Source organism: Hakea prostrata, chromosome 4 (genome assembly GCF_041222555.1).
Source record: "Hakea prostrata isolate BN-2017 chromosome 4, UWA_Hpros_2, whole genome shotgun sequence".
Taxonomy (NCBI): domain Eukaryota; kingdom Viridiplantae; phylum Streptophyta; class Magnoliopsida; order Proteales; family Proteaceae; genus Hakea; species Hakea prostrata.
The window spans coordinates 5158517-5181917 of record NC_142603.1 but is presented as its reverse complement, the minus strand read 5'-3'; the positions used below and the strand labels follow the sequence as shown (position 1 = coordinate 5181917).

General features: G+C 37.8%; 4 protein-coding genes across 5 annotated transcripts in view; 1 reads left to right on the top strand and 3 right to left on the bottom strand.

The window, feature by feature from the left end:
* Positions 1 to 198: 198 nt before the first annotated feature.
* LOC149017300 (vacuolar sorting protein 9 domain protein) lies at positions 199 to 3894 on the bottom strand. Of its 2 annotated transcripts, XR_016172796.1 has the most exons (3): positions 3288 to 3894; positions 1260 to 1933; positions 199 to 800 (listed from the first exon to the last, which is right to left on the bottom strand). XR_016172796.1 is itself a non-coding variant. In XM_089151631.1 (2 exons), exons 1-2 carry the CDS (start codon positions 3675 to 3677, stop codon positions 1529 to 1531), a joined length of 795 nt encoding a protein of 264 aa, XP_089007757.1. In that variant the 5' UTR covers positions 3678 to 3894; the 3' UTR covers positions 199 to 1528. The 2 variants fall into 2 exon arrangements, 1 of the variants encoding a protein (XP_089007757.1); XM_089151631.1 differs by having other exon boundaries at positions 199 to 1933.
* Positions 3895 to 4369: 475 nt separating this feature from the next.
* Positions 4370 to 15103, bottom strand: LOC149017299 (AT-hook motif nuclear-localized protein 10-like). Its single transcript, XM_089151629.1, has 5 exons — positions 13845 to 15103; positions 12599 to 12651; positions 7705 to 7836; positions 5489 to 5650; positions 4370 to 4952 (listed from the first exon to the last, which is right to left on the bottom strand). The coding sequence occupies exons 1-5, from the start codon at positions 14338 to 14340 to the stop codon at positions 4710 to 4712; spliced, it is 1086 nt and encodes a 361-aa protein (XP_089007755.1). The 5' UTR covers positions 14341 to 15103; the 3' UTR covers positions 4370 to 4709.
* Positions 15104 to 18058: 2955 nt separating this feature from the next.
* Positions 18059 to 20546, top strand: LOC149017298 (Photosystem II reaction center PsbP family protein). Its single transcript, XM_089151628.1, has 10 exons — positions 18059 to 18292; positions 18369 to 18435; positions 18532 to 18641; positions 18756 to 18821; positions 18944 to 19024; positions 19111 to 19193; positions 19287 to 19362; positions 19559 to 19677; positions 19801 to 19845; positions 20015 to 20546. Exons 1-10 carry the CDS (start codon positions 18217 to 18219, stop codon positions 20039 to 20041), a joined length of 750 nt encoding a protein of 249 aa, XP_089007754.1. The 5' UTR covers positions 18059 to 18216; the 3' UTR covers positions 20042 to 20546.
* Positions 20547 to 21183: 637 nt separating this feature from the next.
* LOC149017297 (trafficking protein particle complex subunit-like protein) overlaps positions 21184 to 23401 on the bottom strand; it is a 30247-nt gene continuing 28029 nt past the window's right edge. The window contains exon 9 of the mRNA XM_089151627.1: positions 21184 to 22955. Coding sequence (XP_089007753.1) covers positions 21472 to 22955 — 1484 coding nt within the window. The 3' untranslated portion in view covers positions 21184 to 21471. The remainder of the gene's footprint in view (positions 22956 to 23401) is intronic.

Below are 23401 nucleotides of genomic sequence, written 5' to 3'. Positions count from 1 at the left end.
GTGGGAAGCTTCTAAGTCATTATTTGACTAGAACTTGAATGTTGGGATCTTGAAACTTCCAAATGCATTAGTACTTTATCAAAAAGAAGAAAGTAAAAGTAATGCCCATATTACAGATTCACGGAGTTTTGATTCATCCAAAAGCAGAGTAATCTCACTAGTACCTAAAATTTTCAAAAGAATCCAAGACAAACTTTTTTTTTCTTTTTCCTGGGCAAATAAACCAAGACAAACTTTTACCTACAAAAATAAAATTAAATCATGAAAAAGTCATTTACCGGAGGAAAAAAGAAAGAAAGAAAGAAAAAAAAAACATGAAAGAGTCTATGGCCCTATTTCAATCTCATCTGAACCGTCTGAACTATTTATTACACTCCTATTGGGGTTTTCTTTTAAAGAAAAAAAAATTAAAAAAAGTGCTTTGCCCTGGCTTTAATCTGTTGAAATAGAAATGACTATGTTCCTGGAGAAAGGAAGAAAGCTGACAACATAAAATTACATTAGGAAAAATGATGAAACTATAAAAAATCACTTCACTGTTTTCCGATAATGCATTTACTAGAAAAATTAAAGGTGGAAGCACAACTAGGCAGTTTCAGTTAACCAGCATGTTACAAGGCTTTCTAAATATTACATTTTTGAGAATGATCAACTAGTTCCTATTACCTTGTTTCCTGATGAGCAAGTTTAATAAAGATCCAGGTTTCACTTCCCCGATCTGTGGATGAAGAACACTGTCTGAGCTTCATTTTGCTTCTGCTTTTTTTTTTTGCCGTCTCCCAGTAATGCATGTCATCTTCCTATTTTATGGTGTAAGAACATTTTCTCAGCGTCCATATAAGTTCTGAAATACTAATAATCAATAGAAAAAACTGAAAGTAATAGCCTAGAGATAACACTAATCAGGTTGTCACAATCCACCAGCAAATTACAATAATTATATGTGGCTTCGACCAGCACTAAGAATTTGATAAGTTGAACAACTACAATTAAACAAAAGACGGCTAGCGGATGAATTTACATAATGCTAACTCAACAGACTACAATAAACTCCTGTACTGCATTCGTTTTGCCATTATCTCATGCTACTTTCAGTATTTTCCTGCTTGTGTCAGAGTATATTCATCATTTATAAGAACAAGGGAAGCAAGTGAAAGAATCTTTCAGATAGTGGCTAATCTAAGAAGTAGCCTGCTGGCTGAATATTTAAGAGGAAGACTAGAGTCTTACCATAATGACGATTAGCATGAAATACTTACATGTTGTGCTGAAACATGTAGCAGAGTTGCCCTCTCAAAGACAACATAATCACTTCTCTGTATATTGCGCCTTACTCCATTGCCAAAATATGGTCACAGATATTACAGGAAGTTTCTGCTTCAATCCCTCGCCAGAGGAGATGCCATGCCTTTGAAATTATGGTTTATCATAATATCATTAAACAAAGCCAGCATTTATCATAATCACACCTTTACTCCAGAGATTCCCTTCCTCTTCCATTAAGTTAATTATGTAACATTTGCTACAATCAATTAGAAGTCACTGTCAAATCTTGCTTCTCTTCCAGGAACTCCAGAGCTGCACCGAAACGCTTCTCAGCTTCCTTCCTTACAGTAGCTGAAAAGGTTTTTTCTCCCTTCAACTCTAAGCCATCTATCAAAATTCTGAAGGTTGACTTGTCTGGCTCACACCCCACAGCTTTCATTAAATGAAAACAATCCATCACAAGACTGGTGGTGCCAAACTCAACAAAAGTTTTCAACAGAGCATTGAATCCCTCAATATCAACGTCTAAACTACTTTCCATTTTCAGATACAAAAAAAGGCGTTCAACCAATTCAAGCATCCCATTACTTGCCAACACGCTAATCATATCAGCATACAATAGCACCTGAGGCTTATACCAGTACTCCTTCCGAACTTCTTCAAAAACCTAAAACATGAAATGATATCAAGGAAATGAATGTAACCCTCCATGCTTGTTGGTTAAAATTCCTTCAGAAAAAGAAAAAAGGTCAAGAGTTCCTACAGGAATCGCAACAACCTTAAAATGGACAAAGATATAGAAAACAAAGCAATTGGCAAGTTAAATACAGTAAAAAAAATGTCAGTCTTCAATGCATACAATGACAATTGTGACTGTCCAATAGACAGACAAAGAAATAGAACCTAAAAGGAAATTTTACATGTGCAGTCCCAGACATTTGGAACAAAGAAAGAAACAACACCCCCTCCCCCCTGCCCCCAACCCCCAAAAATGCCCTTCTCTCTAGGTAATTCACTCAAATGAAATATTTTTATTGAAAAAGGAAAGAAAAAAAGTTTCGATTCAGTTCACAACACCCTCCTGTCTGATTCTTTTCTGTATCAATGTAATGTGGTCAAACTCAGTACAACTGTGAAGACAAAAAGAGTCTGAATATCTCTAAAAGCTATAGCGATGCTACCACTGAAGAGTGGAAGAGACATACAAGATTGTCAAGAATTTCCTATTATCAGTTAAAGATGGAGCTTAAAGCAGCTGCTTCAAGTTAAAGAGGGAAGAAGACCATAACAGTTGCCCAATCAAACAGATTTAAGTTCTGTCCAAAGCAAGCTTGAATACTACCTTGGAACCACAAGGAAACCTAAAATTACTGAATGACATGGACTTTCATCAATTGGTCAACGGTGCAACACGTTTTAATTGTTTATCATCATAACGATATACACAACAAACTAACCACCGAGATAATAAATTGTTCCACGGCATGAATTCTCCAATGACACTCTAAAGCAGAAAAACAGAAGATGCAAATAAAGTCACTTGCAGGGTGAGGGAAAAGCGTGTCAAACCAGAATGAAGTCGCCTGAACTAGGAAGGGAGCAAATATAAAAGAAAGGGATGCAATGGAGGGGAGGGAAAAAGTTCCCGTAGTCAGTGATTGACGAAGAAAAATGTTTTGCATTGGTTTGGTTTGGTCTGGCAAATAAGAAAATACATGGGAATAACCTAATTCAAAGCCGAAGCTCTTCTAGGAAACTCAGAGACCTTAAACCTAAGCCAGTGGCTAGAATGGTGCCAATCAGAAAGAACTACCGATAGTTTCATGTTTAGCGCCAGAAAATAGAAAGAAAGAGTTACATGGTACAGGGAAACAAATCACAAGCAAGCAAATAAGAAGTCGAACTTCGGAATTACGAGCAGCATATTTCACTTAGGTCACATAAGTAGCTACAAAGTGTTGAGAATTGGAAACAGCAAATTAACAAAGCGAACATGAAATGGAAAGAATTCAGAAGCAAACCTTAAGTGCCAATAGAGGTTCGTTCTGCCTCAGCAGCTCCCGAAGAACAGCCATTAGATCAAATTTCAACAACCGCCTCACTTTATATTCCATCACTCGGTCCAGGGAATTGGTATCTTTTTTAGCTCGTTTCAGCGATTGAACAGTCTGAATAGCTTCGATGCTGAGGTTCCTCCCTCTCAGCAAGGGCTTACGATTTTTGCTTCTGTCCCTCATGGTGATGATGACTCCTATCCCTAACTTCCTCTTCGAGATTGCCAATTCCAGCGAAGGCACTCCCCTCGTAGCAATGCTAGGAATAACTTCTAAGATCCGGAGACGATTCATGGCGTTGGATTGGAAGCTCGGAAGCATCGGCACAGAGAGAACGCAACTCGTAGATGAATGCATCGACAATTCTCTCTCTCTTTGCGCGCGCAAATTTCGAGCCTTACTCGTTATCCAATTTTCCCCGCCTTCTATGGCTTTCCAATCCACCTTCAAATACTAACTAAATGTTTTAGGTATTTAATAAACTTTTAGTATCCAATCGCTAGCCTTATTGAAAATTTTGTACGAATGAAGAACCATCTCCATGTATTTGACCAAAATCAGGATTTTGATTGGATAGGGATTCAGAACTTCGGAAAAAACAATAACAGATTGACCAGAATTAACCGTGCATAGCCGAACCCAATAACAGTTTATTGCGAGGCTTTTAAGTCTCAATATTGAACAATCGCCCTACAGAGGTTTCCTGGGATTGAGAGAAGCCCACAAGCGAAGAAGAGGGCGTTTCCCCATACACATTTCAGGTAAGATCACTAATTCCATTGCGTCGTTCAAATTGTGTTTTATCCCATGGTTGTCTTCTAGATTAAAAACCCAGAATTTCCCAGTGGAATTCAATCGAGAACCTAATCAATTAGGATCCTGGAAAAATTGGTTGGAATAGATCAAAAAAATGCCCTAACCCTTGTTTAAACGCAAGGATCCTAGCAGGTGATCTTGATTCTTGAAACAGTTGTAGTTGCCTTGTTTCAAAAATATAAAGACTCGCCGCTAATTAAAACAAGATGATGCTAAGAGGGTAACCCTCAATAAAAATCTAAGGAGACAAGCCGAACCAAGCACATACAATAACTGCTAGAAAATCACAGTCTCTAGATTCTAAAAGTTGTCAAATTAAAAGCAGGCTACCCATGTTTAAAGAGACAATCCTGGGGGGAAGCACAGTGATTCACTACCTGTCATGTGCTTCTGGATCAGCTGGGTTGAACCTAGAAAGTCACCAGCAATCCTTACTCAGTGCACCTAAATTACAGAAGATGGGAGTAAGGGGATATAGATTACAAATTGGTCTCTTAGCCAAGGGATTAGAGAACCATCCAAACCAATGCCTACTACATTTCGATAAGCCTGTTGATGCGATGTTCTATCGTTCTACTTCCATGGCATGTTAGCCATGCCTTGTGGGTGGCTGTTGTTGCAAGTTCCTGTACTTTGATTGAGCGGGCTTCCAGGGCCACCTGAAGATTCACTCAAGGTCCCCCTTGACTGTGGGCTACCTGCTCCGCCTGCAGCCCCACCACCAGGAGTAAGCTTTGCCGGTGCAGAAGAAGGTTCTGATTGATTCGTCGGTTTTGATTCTTTACGGCCATCTGCAATAAAGCTACCTACTACCACCTGCAGATAAAACAGGATGAAATGTCTCAGGTGTTTTCCCATTGTTGCCAGTTCAACACAGAAAATCATAGTAAAAACAAGTGTATAAAATTAACTGGACCAATGATTGTTTTTCCAGGAGGGGTTGGGGTAGGGGAAAGGGATGGTAAGAACTAGAATAATAATTTCCATGCACCACTGAGAAGACATTCACTTTTTTCTTGACCCTTCAAAACTTTTAGGACGGAAAGTGGCCAGCTATTCCTATTGAGCCTTGACATGCTGGGTTTTGGCGTGAAACATTACAGGGCAGTAGGTCACTATCCATGTGGCTAATTGATAATATTTACGAAACTACGAGGTCTCACACACTGAGGAGATGCTACAATAGGGTAGAACAAAAAACTTAGTTTAGAGACTCAAACAAGGATAATGAAACAGAACAAAAACAGCAGCGCAAGGATTGCTCAACTCATCAATCTGCAAATGATCAGTTTCCGTTGCTTTCAAACAAAGTACAATGGAAGGTATAAATTAGGCATAGGATGAAGGCAGACCTGAACAGGAGATGCTGCTGTTAGAAGACCAGCCACCCCACCACCTAAAACACGTCCGTCTGGACCTGCAAGGGACACACTCAATCCACCTGTTCTACTGCGTTGACCTCCAATATCTGAGAGTAGGAAGGAACCAGAAAGGGAGAGGATTTCAAATCGTCCCTGCACAAGCAATATAAAAAATGCATTAGATTGTTAGAGAATCAACACCTATAAATTCACACGATAACCTGTATATTTTCATTTTATTAAGTCTCTGTTGTTAAGAGGGTAGACAATGGTGCAACGATAAAGTTGCTCCATTGTGATCTAAAGGTCACAGGTTCATGTCTGAAAACAGCTTCTCTGTGCCAGCAGGGTTAAGGATGCGTATATTATGATCTTCGCCAGATCCACAGTGGCAGAAGCCTCATGCTCCATGGGTACCCTTAAAGGCTCTGTCATTTCCAACAAAAACTGTTGTTTCTAAACTAAGTACAATGAAAATCTTCAGGTAAAGCCTTACAGATATTTTACCTAAAAATATTTCCTTTTTATGTGTTTTCACAATCAAATAGGGAGTAAAAAGTGGGGAAAGGAAAATAAAGGCAATATATAACAGAACGGCTGTTAGGATCCTAAGCAATAGGTTCACTACCATTGCTACACTGACTGAAACCCTATTAACAGGAACGGGGCTCTGCAGAGCATCCTGAGCATGGCAAACTGAACCACCCTATGGGAGAGGTGTAGGGACAGCCCCACATTTAACTCACTGCATTGCCATTTTTCTCAAGTAGAGATATTCCACACCCCCCCCCCCCCCCCACCCCACCCCAAAAAAAACAAAGAGCTGGGTGCACAAAAAAAAAATTTAAAAACAATGAAAAGGAGAACATAATCAGTTAATAAAGGCATCCTCAAAACAATTAAATATATCCCAAAGGATTTTGCTAGAGTCTTTAGTTACTAGCTGTTGATGAACTGCTAACTTGAATGGCAAAAAAGAACAGCCTGAGACAAATACTTTAGTGAGGTATTTCTTAATCCACTTTAAAATTACTCGGATGACGGAATATCTCTTCTGGCCTGTTCAAAGTACCAAAATTCTAATTCTCTAGCCTCCATCCTGATGCCTTCAATATAAAATAAGAAGAAAAAGAAGTCCACAACACCAGCAGCAGATCCCTTTATACGCTCCCATGGAATCCACACTCTCTCCACATGAACCCCCTTATTGGATGGTTCATCACCCAATACCTACAGGTGGGAAACTGCACCCTGGCATCATGGGTGCCCTCTTCCCTGAACCCCCCCCCCCCCACCTTCCAAACAAAAACGGAAAAGGAGGAAAGAAAAATAATAATAAAAATAAAAGGACAAGCACTAAAACTTCACAAAAAGAAAAATATAAGAAACAAAGATTTTCAGCATCATTATTGTAGCTGAACAGTTCATAAACCACAGAAAGTTCTTCTGGAAAATTTTCGACTTTCAACAATTCACTTATCATGCAAGATTAGTAATATGAACTGAAAAACGCAATGAAATATTGCCTTTTTGGGATCTTTGGTTCCACTTAAACCAACTATGAGTTTAAAATTTAATTGATCCAATGTGTTGATAAGAAATACACATAGAACTGACACTATAACTATCTGACAATACCTTCCCCCAGCCTCCATTCCCTGGGATTTTCCTATTTGTAAAACATACTCAACACCCAAACCAGAAATAACTGAACTTCAAACTGATAAATGAGGTAATTCAGCACAGAATGCAACTTTAAGCTATCCTGGTGAATATTATCTCCTCTTTGTGCGTGTATGTGTATTTTTCATTTTTGCTTTTATTTTTTACTTTTTGTTTTTTTTTTTTTTTGGGGGTGGGGGGAGGGTCCCCGGCTTTGCTCTATGAGTCCAGGACCAAAGGTTACAAAGGCTAGAAAAATCAATTAACCAGGATAAAAATTTAAGAGCAATTCCATTTGTAATAATATGAGACTCGGTAGCCATCTTCAAACAGAAGTCTTTTTTGCTCTGGTGTCCCTATTCCTTCTTCATTTTTTTTTTTTTTGGGGGGGGGGGGGGGGGGGCATATAGATATCTGCATGATGAAACCCTAATTGTCACCCTCTTGACCTGCTATAAGTGGCAGATTTTGACTTATCATTTCAGCTGACAGAACTTCACAGGGCATAATTGTCAGGCAAGGTAAGCATGACAGCGGACACAAACCTCGTAAGTCACAGTTCCACCAGATGTTGCTGCTTGACGAAGAGTTACATTTGATATAGCACCATTAGCTGAAAGAATGCAAACAGCCCTAGGACCATGGTGGGAGAATGACATTATTTTTGACGACACATCCTGAAAATCAAACCACAGTATAAAATTCAGTAGATAAAATGTAAAAATAAATCACAAAACACCACTAAATTTGAATAATTTCCAAGTACAAGCCAGAACAGTTGGCCACATCATCACAATAAATTGTAAGCCACAAATATGATCAGTTATACGAAGAAAATTTATGTTTCTTTATAAACCTGTTGACTTACTCACTAGCTTTTCCTTAAAAAAGATATCCAAACTAGGATTATGCAGATCAAAATTGCCCATATCAATAATAAAATCCAAGGATAAATTCATCAATCGTGAAAATAAGGCATGTATCAGGCTGATTGGTTATTTCAGTGGACAATTGTATGTCCAGATTCAAAGATAACCTGTTCATGTCCAACACAAAGGGAACAACACACTCTGCTCTTTGGATGGAGCAATGATTTACTCTGAACTAAGGTTTTTGTGTATGTGTTCTATCAAGAGGCTTCAACTTTCCTAAGCAAATGAAAACAAACCTAGGGCACCTGAAACCACAATGTCAAAACAGCAAAAAATCATCAAAAGTATGTATCCTAATCATAGAAAAAAATTCGAGGGAAACTCAAGTTTCGACCAAGTGAAAATGGGAAACCTAGGTGGGAAACTGGAAAATTTCAAGGAAACTTAGGACTTTTTCGTGCAAGTTTCGACAGGTTTTAAGGAGTATTTTAGGGTAGGACTTCGCATTTTAGCTAATTAGAGTATAAAGAACACATTCGCTGTATTTTGCTAAAAAAGTCAATGTAGATATGTCATTCAATGTACATAACATCAATATAGAGTTATCTGAAAAGTACACTAGAAACTTAACTACTTAAGCACATAACATTCAACATATAGTTTCCAACTTCAAAATAGCTGACAATAAAAGGAAAGTACAACTTAGTGCCAAGAGGAATGCCAATAGTGGATCCATCCTATGAGCTGAGTAGTACTATGCCTGTAACATTCTCTCCTCCAACCAACGAACATAGACATCCCATGACATTTTATGCCTATGGTTGTCAAGGTAATCAACAACTGTAACTCTATGAGTCTGGTCATTAACATACTTAAGATAACTAGTCTGAGAGAATACGCAATTTGGATAGGGAAGTCCTGATGGAGGGGTATTTGTTGTGGTATTTGGAGAAACATGAAATAAACAAAAAAAATTGAAAATTTGGGAAAGCTACAAAATTTACAGGAAAAAGTCCCAGGTTTTCACGAAATTTGGGAATTTTTTTTTCTTATGAACCAGCTGGTCTAGCTGGGTTCAACCAAGTTTCGATAGGTTTCGAAGTTTCAACGAAATTTCGACAATTTCAATCGAAACCGAGGACTTTTTTTGGTCCTCATGAGTTTCGTTTCGACTATTCAAAAATGCGAAATTTCGACTGAAATTTTGCATGTTTTGACCAAAATTTGTACCATGATCCTAATGAGCTTTGAATATCAATTAACAGACAGGAAAAGGTTGTGAGGAGCAAAAAGGCTTCTCTAGATACTCACAGTGGCATGCATACAATTCCAGCTCTGCACTAAAAGTTAAAATTTCCCCCAGCTTTTCTTCATGGTTATAGTTGAAATGACATAAAAGGCTAGAAAAACAAACCTCTTTTCACAGAAAAATAATTTTGTTCCACTGTAATAGCTAGTGCCAATCATATGGCTGAAAGAATGAAAAAGACATTGATGGAGAGAGTGATGTTTGCTTTCACATGCAGGGATGCCAAGATCCTTTTGGGGTGAGGCTTTGAGTACAGTTGTGCATGTTTTGAATTTGACACCATGTGTTCCATTACAATTTGATGTGCCAAACAGAGTATAGACAGGTAAGGATGTTTCTTATGACCATTTGCGTGTTTTTGGATGCAAAGCATATGTCTATATTCCCAAAGATGAGAGATCTAAACTTGATGCCAAGACACGACAGTGTATATTTTTGGATTATGGTCAAGATGAATTTAGCTATAAGTTGTACGATCCAATTCGCAAAAAAATTGTCAGAAGCAAGGATGAGACCATAAAAGACATTGACAAGGAGTGCTTGAGTATAGTGGTGACCTGATTGACTTGAAATTAGTTCCTCCAACAGTGGTGCCAGAACAAGTTGGAGATGAAGTTCAAGATGAACAACAAGGTCCATATGATGTAGATCTTGCATAGAAGTTGAGACAAATGATAGTTATCAAGAGCAGACCAATACTAGAAGCTCCATTACCTATCCCACTCAAGAGGTCTACCAGAGACCGATAGCTTTCCACAAGATACTCTCTGATGAGTATGTGTTACTAACAGATGGGAGAGAACCAGTGTGCTTTGAAGAAGCAATAGTAGATGAACATAAGAACAAGTGGATTGCAGCCATGCAAGATGAGACGAAATCCTTGCATGAGAATCACACCTTGGAATTAGTAAAGTTGCCTAACGGCAAGAGGGCTATGAAGAACAAGTGGGTGTATAGAGTAAAGTAGAAGGAACACTCTTTACTTCTACGATAAAAAGCTAGATTGGTTGTCAAAGGTTTCAGTCAAAGAAAAGGTATTGACTTTAATGAGATATTTTCTCCAGTTGTGAAGATGGTATCCATTTGACTTGTTCTTGGTTTAGCAGCTAGTCTAGACTCAGAGGTTGAGCAAATGGATTTGAAGACTGCTTTCCTTCATGGTGATTTGGAGGAGAAAATTTACATGGAACAACCAGAGGGTTTTAAGGTGAAAGGAAAAGAGGATTATGTTTGCAAGCTGGAGAAAAGTATTTATTGTTTGAAACAAGCACCAAGGCAATGGTATAAGAAGTTTGAATCAATTATGGGGGAGCAAGGCTACAAGAGAACTTCTTCTGATCATTATGATTTTGTTTTATGTGGATGATATGTTGATTGTTAGTAGGAATGCATCTAGAATTGCTAAGCTAAAGGAGCAAGTTTTTTGCTATGAAAGGCTTGGGGCCAGCAAAGCAGATTTTTGGTATAAGAATATTTGAGATAGAGATGCAAAGAAGCTGTGGTTATCTCAAGAGAGGTACATTGAAAAAGTCTTTCAAAAATTTAAGATGGACAAGGCTAAAGTGGTTAGTTCTCCTCTTGTTACTCACTTTAAATTGAACACCAAACAGAATCCTTCCACAATTGAAGAAAAGGAAGACATGGAAAGAGTTCCATATGCCTCTACAGTAAGGAGTTTGATGCATGCCATGGGTTGCACAAGGCTAGATATAGCTCATGTTGTTGGTGTTGTCAGTCGCTTTCTCTCAAATCCAGGAAGAGACCACTTGAATGTTGTCAAGTGGCTTATGAGATATCTTCGTGGTACTTCAGATTTGAAGCTTGGGTTTGGAAATGATAAACCTCTTTTGATTGGCTACACAGATACAGATATTGCTGGGGATGTCGATTCTAGGAAATCTACCTCAGGTTACTTGATTACTTTCTTTGGTGGTGTTGTGGCATGGCAATCAAGATTCAAAAATGTGTTGCCATTTCTACTACTGAGGTAGAGTTTATTGCAACAATGGAAGCTTGTAAAGAGTTGTTATGGATGAACAAATTTTTGCAGGAGCTTGCTTTCAAACAAGATCGCTATGTTCTATTTGTGATAGTCAGAGTGCCATCCACCTTGGTAAGAACTCGTCTTTTCAAGCCAAGTCAAAGCATATTGATGTTAGATACCATTGGATTAGGGATGTTTGAATTCCAAATTGTTAAAAGTTATGAAAATTCATATTGATGAGAATGGTTCCGACATGTTGACGAAGGCTCTACCAAAGGAGAAGCTTCAGGTTTGTTGTTCGATTGCCGGGTTGGCGAATCCCTCCACATAGTCAGGAGGGGGAGATTTGTTGGGTTGGATTTCCCTCCATGTGGAGCATGGCCCACTACTTGAGTTAGTCCATATGCTTTATGGAAGGGCATTCTAGTCTTTTTCTTTAAAGGTTAAAAGAGAGACTAGATGCTTGTTTTGTTAAGAAAGAATTAGAGAAGGAAGAAATCCCAAAATAGAGCGGAAAGAGCTCCAATCCCATTTTTGAGTGTGCCCCATCTTCGATCAAACTCTTCATCGGGCGGCCATCTGGAGTCTGATCGAGCTGAAATTTGGACTAGAGGTTCATGACTTGTTCGTTCCTTCCCCATTATTATGTTGCCATCAAAGAAAGTAAAATTGGGTAAAAAATTATCAAATAGAAAGATAAAAAGATGCACAACAATGTCCACCATTAAAACTACCAAGTGACAGATACTACAGCTGTTTTTCAGAGCCTATGCTCAAAGAACACTGAAGGAAACATTGCAGATCAATTGACATTGCTAAGGGAGCAATTAAAATAAGAGGAATTCCCAGACACACAAATCAACCGATAGACATGTATACGTGCTAAGAGAAGCAGAATACAAGTCAGATACTATTTGTCTTCACAAGAACTACATACAGAAACACAACAATAATTCTTGTACTTGAACAAAACAAGAACTTAATTTTACTGACCAAAGGAGTGGGTAGAAGGAAACTTTAAGCCTTCTCATAAACCACTTTTTTGCACCTTCTAAGATCTTCACAACAAAACATGATTCATTGTCACCAAAATAAGAAGACATTAGATGAAAGTAATCACCACACCACGATAACAGTAATTGATGCTCTTTTTGTTTTGGGTGAAAATATTGATGCCATTTTCACCGCTCACATTCACTACCAAAATTACGTGTGGGTTGAAAATTTCTTGCAGGAACCAAGCAAACATTTAGGAACAGAAAAAGATAACATACCTCTCCAGTCTTGACTGTGATAACATGCGGCGTGAACCCAACACCTGCTGATCCTGCAAGCAAAGTACACAATAAGAAATTGGCAGCAAAATGCGCATATTCAATAAGAGCGCCAATCAGCAGCCAATGACTCATTGACACCCGTTCACAAATCAAAGCAATATCTGGGTTAAACGGTTTTACTGAGATTCATTGAAAATAATTAAAATAAGACTGGCAAACTGAGTATTTCTAATCTCACCAAATTGGATAAAACTAAACTTTAATTAGATATCCCTCACAAACCCCCAACCCACATATAAATGATCAAACAAAATGATGATTAGCATTAAATAACTCAAATACCATTTGTTACATGATGAAAACAGGCAGTTTTCAATTTAAAAAGAACTTATTAGCACTCAATAAACAATATAACCATTTTTTAATTAAATGAAAATTTAAACACAAATTGCTAAAAAATTGGAGTGCAATAGAAATATTTTTTATTTGCCCTATATGATAAATCAACCTGAGTATGAACACCACTAATAGGAGAATTACAAAAGCTGAAAACGTCCAAGTCCTCAACAAAGTAAAAAAAAATATATATATATATATATTAACCACCAAGGGCATTTTGGTAACCTCACAGATAAAATCTAATAGTCTTTAAAAAAGAAAAAAAGATTCCAAATGTAGCAGTACCAAATTGCTCTCTTTCCCCTTTAGGCAGTAACGTATTCATCTAACCCAAGAATTTGAAACTCCGATTCTGACAAGGAGGATTTTAATTTGAATCAGATCCTAATCAGTCTGAACCGGTTCAGGAATCGGTTGAGTCGGTTCAGAAGAATCGAGAATCATTCTGTTAATCTATTCAAAGATAAAGAGTAAGAAAAAAATGATTAGGGATCGGCCGATCTGATTCGGAAAGCAAAGATTGACAACACGGGGCCGATCCAGACTGACTCATTCCCCAATCCAATTCTCAATGTTTAAAACGAAGCCTAACGACAACTCTTAAGTTTTCAGGACACCTTGAAACTTGAATATCCCATGTCGCCCAGGCGTTGATGTCGGAAAATGATGCAGCGAGATCCCAACGACATCGAAGTTCCTCAATTCTTCTATGGTAACTTAAAAAAGATAAACAAAAAACTACCTGAACTTGCAGGAACATAAAAAAAAAACCCATCAAACAAAACAATAAAAACACCACTACAAATTGAATCAAAAACGAAAATGTGAAGAACAGAAAAGCTACCGAGTGCATTCATCTGTTGCTTCTTGCTAGAGCCCGGTGGGCGACCCCTAGCCTTCTTCATTGAGGACGGCGACATGGCAGCGGCGCTACCAGTAGAGTTGGCTGTAGGAGAAGATAATCCACCGGAGGGAACAGCAGAATTCGCCGGCGTCAATGCAAGTGCCATGGTGCCACCAGGACCATATTTTCGCGGCCTCCCTCGCTTCCGCTTCATCGGCTCACCCATGTTTATATTAAGGCCGTGTTGAACAATTGCACCGGCGGAACCATCTCCGCCTCCGCCACCAGCACTAACAGTAGGAGCAGTTCCACTGCTTGGTTGAAAAGTTGCCGGAGGACTTGTGTTTGCAGGTTTGTAAACTGCAGTTCCATCAGAACTGAATGCTAATCTCATGTTAGGTATCCCTGAAGGCTGAGAAGAAACAGGACTTTTCTGAAGACCAACACCGAAAGATTCTCTAGCCGTCATGATTCCTGGCTCAGATCCAGACATCATGTAGAACAATTCGATATCCTTTTATACCATAAACCCTTAAAATTATCATAAAATAGCGAAGCACCTACAGATCAAACCATCCAGAATTTCTATTGGAAACTGAAACGCAAAGAAATTAAAGTCGAAATCTATGGATATGTAGAGAAATGGCTGTGATTCTGCTCTGAAGCGTGAAAATCATCACTATGAAGCGAGATGGTTACTGAAGAACACTTGACTGTAATGAGATGTTCCACTGGAGGAAATTCAAAAAGCTTTGAACCAAAACTTGAAACGCTAAATAGCATAAACCACAGTCCAGAAAACACCTGTACTTCACCAGTCTAGGACTCGAGCACAACCGGGGAACTCAGAAGAAGAAATCCAAAGTTACTTTTCTTACAGAAAACAAGAACATTAAACACGGTGAAGTAAAACTCGAACAAGACTTAATTTAGAGTTCAAAACCCTAATTTAGCAGAGACAACAGAGAATTTCTCACAAAATCCAACCGAAATCCAGCACTAAACTGTGTTTCTCCACGGAAACCATTTCACGAAGTTCATTCTTTTTCGGATTTTAATCTGCATTAAAAATTATCAAAAAAAAACCCCAAAAAAAGGCAAAAATCATGAAAATTATAAAATGATGCAGAAAATCTCAATTTTCCTGCCTTAAAAAACGAAAAATTGTAGAAACAGAAACAGAAATATAGGGATCAAGGTAAGAAAGGTAAAGAAATTTGGGGTTCAGGCGACAAAGAGCTTCGAAGCTCACAAAGAAATATGAGAATTCTGTGTATTTAGCCATATTTAATTTTGGGAAATTTTTTTATTTTTTTATTTTCTCTTTTTTCCATGTCTTCTCTCTCATCTCATCTCGGCTTTATTTTTAATTTTCTCAAAAGTCAGGTAAAGCAGGCCGAAATTGCTTTCGTACGAAAAATAAATAAATGCATTAATTCCAATGTCCTCATTGTGGGGGTATTCTTTTTCTTTTTCTTTCCTTTATTTTTTTTTCTTCTTTCGTTCCTATTTTTTATTTCTTTTCAAAATCTGCTTTTTAGCTTGCTTCTACAAACGGAACACATTGTATTCTTCCATTTTTATGTTTTTTTAGTTAAAAAATATTTTTTTCCTTTTTTTTTGTTCTTTTGTTTTTTTTGTGGGTTGCCAACCCCGGTTTCCAAGGCTTTGCCCTAACTAATCCGGTGTTCGATCCGGGTCGCACACCTTACTGTGGTGGGTGAGTCTCCTAGCGGGGATTTTTTGCATCCACAAGATTTCGATACCGGAACCATGCTTAAGCGAACTAAGCTGCTTATCACTTATCCTTCTTAGTGTTGATAGTTGATACTAATCACAAATTTACACTTTCCTTCTCAATTCCATGATTCTAAAGCCTGTATTATTCTCTTTTGTCCTTGAAAATCGATAATAAACTCGAATATTTAAATTTTCTTGTGGCCATGAGCGAAGCCTCTTTGTATATATAATTACAAAATATTATTCTTAAAATGTACTCGAGGTGTGCATAAGTAAATGCAAATTTATAGTAAATCTTATAATTGTAGGATAAAAAAAATTACTACATACCCACGAGGTTTGTTTCCGTAAAATTCATGAAGATAATTTTTTTTTTTTTTGGGGTGACCCATGAAGATAGTTAGGTCATGGCAAAAGTAGAGAAGTGTTAGATCAACTAGAATTTGCATAATCATGCTATACTTGTTGAGTAACCATAATTTCATTCATATTGAATTATAAATAATATCGTCATATGATCTCAAACTTGGGAAAGCTGAGTCACTAAATGCCATCATAACATAAGCAATACAATATGGTTGGGAATATGATTAAATTAAAAGGGTTTGGGTATCCAAGGCCTACATAGAATACATAAATGGTTGAATACCTATGGAAATTGTTCATAACCATAAATTTAGAATAGAATATATAAAGGATTGTTTATATTTTATTATTGTTAATTTTTGTTATATGCACACACCATAAATTACATGTATGGAATTAGAATCTAAAATGGTAAAATTAACAGAAATTAGAAAAAAGCTTAACTGTTTTCTCCGTCTTTAACCTCCACGTATTATAGGCTTATCTTTTATAACACTTTAAAAATATCAAAACAATACCAAACTTTCAAAAGAAAACAAAAAGGTTGTATCCAATAATAGCAAAACCAATCCAAAACTAAACCACCAATAGGTAATATATTATTCACCCAACAATATCAAAAATAATTTCTTTTCTTTTGATTATGTGATATATTATGTTTAGTAATCCTATAAAAAGAATATATTATATTTAGTACTAACCAAATGACTATTATTTATAAGTCATAATTAACTATTGATAAACACATTATAAACATAAGTGTATAACATTGTAAAGAGAGTGTAGATAATTGTTCCAAGAACAATAATAACACGTGTTCATTTCGTGAGATTAGAGAATCAAATTGTTAATCAAGTTTTGCTCTAAAAGCGTTATAAGAATCACAAAACAAGAAGAAGGTGAATGAGGTGTGTGGAAGCACATCCAACAACATTTGGTAATCCAGTATTTGAAATGGTTTATTCTTCGATCAATTGGTCCTACACCAACATGTTGGCCAATGAGAATTGTGTAGGAGCATCCAAAAGGAAGGGCACAATAGCCATTTCTCCCTCATGTGTATGCACAAATGAATGCAACCGTGCGACAGACAAAAACGAATTTGCATAATCACACACTTTGGGTGTTTTTCTGTAACTAAAAAGTTAAACACTACTGAAAACATGAAAATAACATAAGAAGTGATAGTTAAGAGTTAATAATAAAGTTAACTGCCACATAATCCCGTGATTTTCATGAAACGATAAAGATGAGTATCAATGTCTTACAAACTTATAAAACTCTTTTGAATCACTAATGAATCTAAATCATCAATGTCCGAGACAAACTGCTTAAGATCTGATAAAATTGTTATCACTAGTAACCAAATCATTCATATTCCTATATTGTAAGTATGCTTTGAAGAAAAGAAACCCCAACCAAATTATACTTTTAAGAAAAGAAATTCTAGTCTAGTTATCAAAATGAGAAAATAAAAAAAAAAAACTATAATTTTGAGTATAATTAGGGAAGATTTTCTTTTCGTAGACAAAGAGGCATCTCTAAGGACACTACTTTTTTGGCGTGGTATTATATTAATTAAAAAAATGTCTACAAGATTTATATTAATATTTAAAAAAATTATTTTGAGATTGAACTTTGAACCAAACACAACTTTTTGGTGTTGCTTAAAGTCAGAGACATTTTCCAAAGGGATATTATTTTGCCGAGAAGAATCTCTCAGCATTTAGATAAAGACGAAAGTAATGATCTGAGAATTAATTTTGTTATTTTCACAGGTGGAAGAAAATCAATGCACAAAGAAAGATTTATTTATTTGGGAGAGAAATAAGAAATAATTAAGGGGTGATGAAACCTTATCTTGAATCTTGACCGAGGTTGGATTTTCATAAGAAATCGGTGGAAAATCCATCAAGAAAAGCAAAACCCTCCTCCATTAATGGCATTTTGTGTTTGGTGTAAAGACGAAAGACAGGATTTTTGAAAAACTTAGACCAGTTTTTCTAATGGCGAAAAAGGACAAACTATCTGTTTGACTTTCTATCTTTATTTCTTTCCCACGCAACGCATCTGTCTTCGTGAGCTATTGTGCAGGTGTACGTCAGCATCGTTATCTTCTTGCTCACTAGATTTTCCGTGAAATCCAATGGTCAGTAATTTAAAAATTTTGAATTTTGATTACTGGGCAAGTCTGGTCAGGAGCCAGAACCAATCATTTCCATGAAATCTGAGAAATCATAGCCAAACAAAGCTTAACCCTGAAAGCATGGCTTCCATTCCAGCAGCACTGTTTTCTGACTTGGGGCGATACCGAATTGACGAGCTCCGACCCAACAGAAAAGGTTTATCAATCTCTCATTACGAACCCTTCATCGTAGTTTTCATTTCATCATAGTTTTCTTTACCCAATTTCTCCAGGAATTTGCAAATACGGAAATAAGATTGTTATCTGTTCGAGGAAAAGCGAAACAGAACAGAAACTGAGGTAATTTCTTAACTGGGTCTCGAATTCTCTACCATGGGTTACGAGTTTTTTGAGAAATTGTTAATGGGTTCGTTTAATTATTCCCGTTCGGTGCAGCTTGCAACTCCATGGACCCAGAACTAAAAGAAGGCAGGTGTTGTTGCAGGTCATCTTTGGTGCATTTTCTTTTCCATCCATTGCCGTTGGTAGTGTTTTGGCAGATACAAGTAACTATCTCTCTCAGTGTTGCGTCCATCTCTTTAAGGGAGGTTTAGCTTTTGAAGATGAGTTCTAGCAAGTCCCAAACCCTCACTTCTTCCAGTGGAATTAATTACTTTCAGATGTACAAGAGGACTTCCGCATTTATTCGGATGATACCAATAAGTTCAAGATATCAATTCCCCAAGGTGAGAACATTTCAACACTTTCTGGGTTCACGATTCGCAATCAGAAAGCTAATTCGCCAGTTATAGAAAAGGAATGCCTCTCTTCTTCTTCTGCTAATTCAGATGTATATATGTTTCTGCAGATTGGCAAGTTGGTGCAGGAAAGGGTGATGGAGTCAGATCAGTAACTGCATTTTACCCTGAGGAGACTTCTAGTTCCAATGGTATGTTACTCAAGGGGCTTTTCTGGTGGATCAATCTATCTGACAATTGAGTACTTCATTTATAAATCACTCAATGATTTCTTCAGTCAGCATTTTAATCACTGGGCTTGGTGCGGATTTTACCAGATTAGAATCTTTTGGCAAAGTTGATGCTTTTGCTGAGAGTCTGGTGAGAATTTACACTATCCATTGCTTTCTAGACTTCAAGATGGGAAATTGTTTGTATGCCTATCCTGATGCACATTTCAAATAACATTCATAGGTCACTGGAATGGACAGAAGCTGGCAAAGGCCTCCTGGATTGGCAGCAAAGCTCATTGACTCTAGAGCTGCAAATGGTAATGCCTCTCTTTGGCTGCACAAGTCTTTGGTTTTAGAAATATTAGCAATTCCAAACACTTTGGTCCCAGTTTCTGCAGATCCCAGATGGTGATAGAATTCCATATTTCTGTTGCATTGTTATGTTCATCCTACATAATCATGCTCTTATGAGATTTTCTGTTTCTTCTCTTTTGGAATAAACAAATTGAGCAGGCCTATATTACATTGAATATTCACTGCAAAGTCCTGGAGAAAGTTGCAGGCACATAATTTCTGCTATTGGGATGGCATCAAATGGGTGGTACAACAGATTATATACTGTAACAGGACAGGTGGGTGTTGCTACATTAAATATGATAAGCTTATTGACTCTTTTAAAGATTTTTTTTTCAGATAAAAATAAGTGACAGATGCAGAATATGATTCTAGACAATAAAAGTTGATTTGATGTGCAGTATATGGAAGAAGAGTCAGAAAAATTCCGGTCTACAATTGAAAAGGTGAGCTAAAAACTGGAGACATTATTTACCAAACTCAGCTGTAACCTTTGGAATTACAGTAACTTGTAATACTTAACAATGGCATGTATCTGAAGTACAATGTAGCTGTAATCAAGAAATCATGAAAGCTGCACTAGACTAAATTACTTTAATTTCCTGTCTTTTGCAGACTGTGTTGTCCTTCAAGTTCATCTGAGATGACTCAGAAGGCTGGAGGAGTGCTGGGAAGCTACTACATTGTCTGTTCCTTGCCAATACCACTTCATGTTTTAGATCTCTTTCAGAGAGGCAAACTGCTTATTCCCCCATAAGTTGGTGTAATTTTCTCATACATTGATTAATTTTAAAGAAAAATGATCTTTGTCGTGAGGACATATTTTCTGGCTACCTTGCGGACTTGGAAAGTTCTATGTGATGTAAGATCCAACACCCTTCTCTCCCTGGTGAATTTTTAGAACAGAACAATCCTGTAAATGGTTGAACTGAGAGTTCACATTCTCATCATATTAAAAGAATCTCCGTTCACTTCTGTGGAATCTAATTGCATCCCTACATTGAAAATTCAAGCTCTGAAGTCCACTGAAAAATCAAATAGAGCTGGGGTCTTCTTCTTTTTCTTTTCTTCTTCGTTTTTTTTATGAGCAAATTGTTTCCACACCTCAAAAAGATATCTTTAAACATTGATAATCTATAATAGGAGTGAGAAGACCCCATTTACCCTTCTCCATTAGAAATTTTCTCTAACAATTCTTCACGATTTTACCTCACCCACTCTTCTTTTCCCTTTGTTTTGCATTAAGTAATTTCATATAATTTAAAGCGTAGTTTTGGAATTTAAAAAGAACGAAGATTTAACATCACTAAAGGATCGGATTAATATTATCCAATGCATCAGTGATACCTCATCCCTACAACTACAAGGGGGAAAAGGGCGAGGGGGCCGCTGGAACATGTGAAACATGTCAAAGAAGCTTACTAATAATACGAGAAGAAAAACTCAATTATTTTTGTTTTTAAAGTTCAAACCTCAAGAATTGAAATGGCTAAAATGAAACATTTCATACTTCCCTTCACCTATCATCACTAAGATGAGCATAAAGCATCCGCATAGCCTTCATTTCAAGAACACATTTCATTACCTGAAAACTCTCACTTGATTTCCTAGCCATTTTTAGGGGACAAAACCCACAAACACAGGGTTTTGAATCCCAGGACGCTATCAGATCGTAGAGTCCCTATTATCGATTCAAACAAAGTCACCAACCAACAGGATTCCACAAGAATCAGTGTGAATCGGCCGAATTTGCTGTTACTACGACTATATTAAGAGGGGGGGGGGGGAGGGAATCTCAGATGGCAAACAAATTCAGGCCGGATACTTATTAGTGCAGATTTCGCCAATCATCTTGATACAAAAAAGCATACTTTAGGAAATAATAGCCAAATATTGGCGAACACCTAACCATGAGTAAGTCAAAATATCACCTGCGAAATTCTCTGGATGTGTCTCGGACAATAGTTCAGACATTTTTGGTACCCAGGAAACAAGCATATCAGCTGACTAGCCGTTGAAGATGTGATCCTTGAATTCAGCTAATAGTTTTCAAATAGCAGCAGATTTTACTCTCAAGTAGTAAGGGGCTCTGGCAACTTTGATTGCACATCATTCATCAAAAATTGAGGCTTACATGGAAAGACAAAAATGGTGGCCGCAGCGAATGATGATTGAAGCTCAGCAGAGTATCTCACCGAAGTTACTGTGACACGGGGTAGCTGCTGCGAACCAGATATCAAGGGCACAACCTTGTAACCAATAATATGCTCAGACTTTGGCAGGACAAAAATTGTGTCATTGTGAAACCCAGACAACACAAAGCTCTGAGAGTCAGCCAGTGAGTATTTGACCTCTTGAAGTAGCTCCGTCTGGTTCTGAATTTTAACATAGCATGTGAAGGGAGATCCAAGGATTGCCTGGGGAGGGCATTCTAAGCTCACAATTAAAGGCACCTTCTCCACATTTACATCTGGGAGCTTGTACCTGGTTGAAACCTCCGCCGCTGTAACACTGGAATGAGATTGGCCTTCAAACCCGAATTCCCTACCCCATTTCAGAGACGCTGTTCCCATGGCTAGTTTTGGAAAATTTAACTCCGGTATGATGGTAAACACTTGTCTGAATTCTTCCCCTGGCATAAGAGATGCATTATCCAGGGGAACATCCCCTCCCTGTTGAACTGTGCATGAGCGTCCGATCTCATCATCATCCATTTCAATTGACATGGACATCAACCGCAAATTAACATCACTGCAATTCTTTGCACTAACAATCAGAATACTGGCTTCATTCAGAGCTAGTGATGGGGAAGGATCAGAATTTGGTGCTAACTTGGTCTTCGAGAGCAACAATGGATGCCGCCTGTACGGCAGCATAAAATGATGGCCCATCACTACAGCAGTTTTCCCTTCAATCTGAATGCTTTTGTGCACATTAACTTTCTGTGCACCAGCTTCACTGTTTGGGAGGTAACCCAGTGAAACATAGAGCATGATAGGTTTGGGTCTATTCCATCTGATTTCTAGTTTGCAACACCAGGAGTCTCCCAGTTGTATGAAAGGAACAGGCAACAATCCAAAAGACTGGTGGACCTTCTTGATATTATCCATATCTGCTTGAGATTCGCCTTCACCATCTGGTTCAGATATGCCAAGGAGCTCAACATGGTGACTGTCCATATAAAATGGATCTGTTTCCCTTGGACTAACCAAACCATCTCCTCTTGCATCAACCAAGTTAATCTTTAACTCACCAGAACAAACGGCATGGCCCTTGGAGGTCAGCGTCACAGGAACCAAAAAGCGTTCCCCAACGAATGCAGGGCCAGCAGCACCTAGAACAAGATCAACTTGTGGGTCGGGCTCTTCAACTTGTACAACCTTCTGCCCAGAGAATGCAAGAGCAGGATCCTTTGTTGGAAAGGTCTGTACAAGACCCTCAAACTTACCAAGTGGCAAATCATTCATTGCAGCAGGACTCTCAGCTCTACAACAGATTGTCAAGTGGGGTCCCAATTTTGCAATCACTGAGAGGCATTCAAGCTTTCCACTTTGTTCTGTAAGTCAGTCAGTAGGCATATATTTAGATATAGAATGCAGGAAGAGGGAAACAGGCTTGCAAAAGTACAACATCACACAATTTAGACAAGGAAAAAGGTTTTTTTTTTTGTGGGGGGGGGGGGGGGGAGGTATATCTGAACAGTACTATCACCATACACAGATGGCAAATGAGGATTGTGATGCACACATGGAATACATGCAGAAGTAGGAAGGACAAGAACATGTAGGAAATTGAGGCCTGCCTACATTAAAATCGTACTCAAGTCAGACAATTTAGGAACCAAAAATTCACACGTCTATTTGACTCTCTTCTTTGCAGTTCTTTCCCGATCCCCATTCCCCTTCTATTGAAAAGAAGACCCCTAACTGAATCCACTCACTGGGAATGCTGGCATGTATTCTATGTGGAAGTAAAGATCTACAATATTAATATGATATTAGA

What these genes read in the sequence shown, in the direction of transcription:
- LOC149017300 (XM_089151631.1), bottom strand. Translation starts at nt 3,677, where the DNA reads ATGCATTCATCTACGAGTTGCGTTCTCTCTGTGCCGATGCTTCCGAGC. An exon ending in AACCTCTATTGGCACTTAAG is followed by an intron (nt 1,934 to 3,287) that starts GTTTGCTTCTGA and finishes TTCATGTTTTAG; the next exon opens with GTTTTTGAAGAAGTTCGGAA.
- LOC149017299 (XM_089151629.1), bottom strand. Translation starts at nt 14,340, where the DNA reads ATGATGTCTGGATCTGAGCCAGGAATCATGACGGCTAGAGAATCTTTC. An exon ending in TCACAGTCAAGACTGGAGAG is followed by an intron (nt 7,837 to 12,598) that starts GTATGTTATCTT and finishes TTTGATTTTCAG; the next exon opens with GATGTGTCGTCAAAAATAAT. An exon ending in GTGGAACTGTGACTTACGAG is followed by an intron (nt 5,651 to 7,704) that starts GTTTGTGTCCGC and finishes TTGCTTGTGCAG; the next exon opens with GGACGATTTGAAATCCTCTC.
- LOC149017298 (XM_089151628.1), top strand. Translation starts at nt 18,217, where the DNA reads ATGGCTTCCATTCCAGCAGCACTGTTTTCTGACTTGGGGCGATACCGA. An exon ending in GCTCCGACCCAACAGAAAAG is followed by an intron (nt 18,293 to 18,368) that starts GTTTATCAATCT and finishes CAATTTCTCCAG; the next exon opens with GAATTTGCAAATACGGAAAT. An exon ending in CAAGATATCAATTCCCCAAG is followed by an intron (nt 18,822 to 18,943) that starts GTGAGAACATTT and finishes ATGTTTCTGCAG; the next exon opens with ATTGGCAAGTTGGTGCAGGA.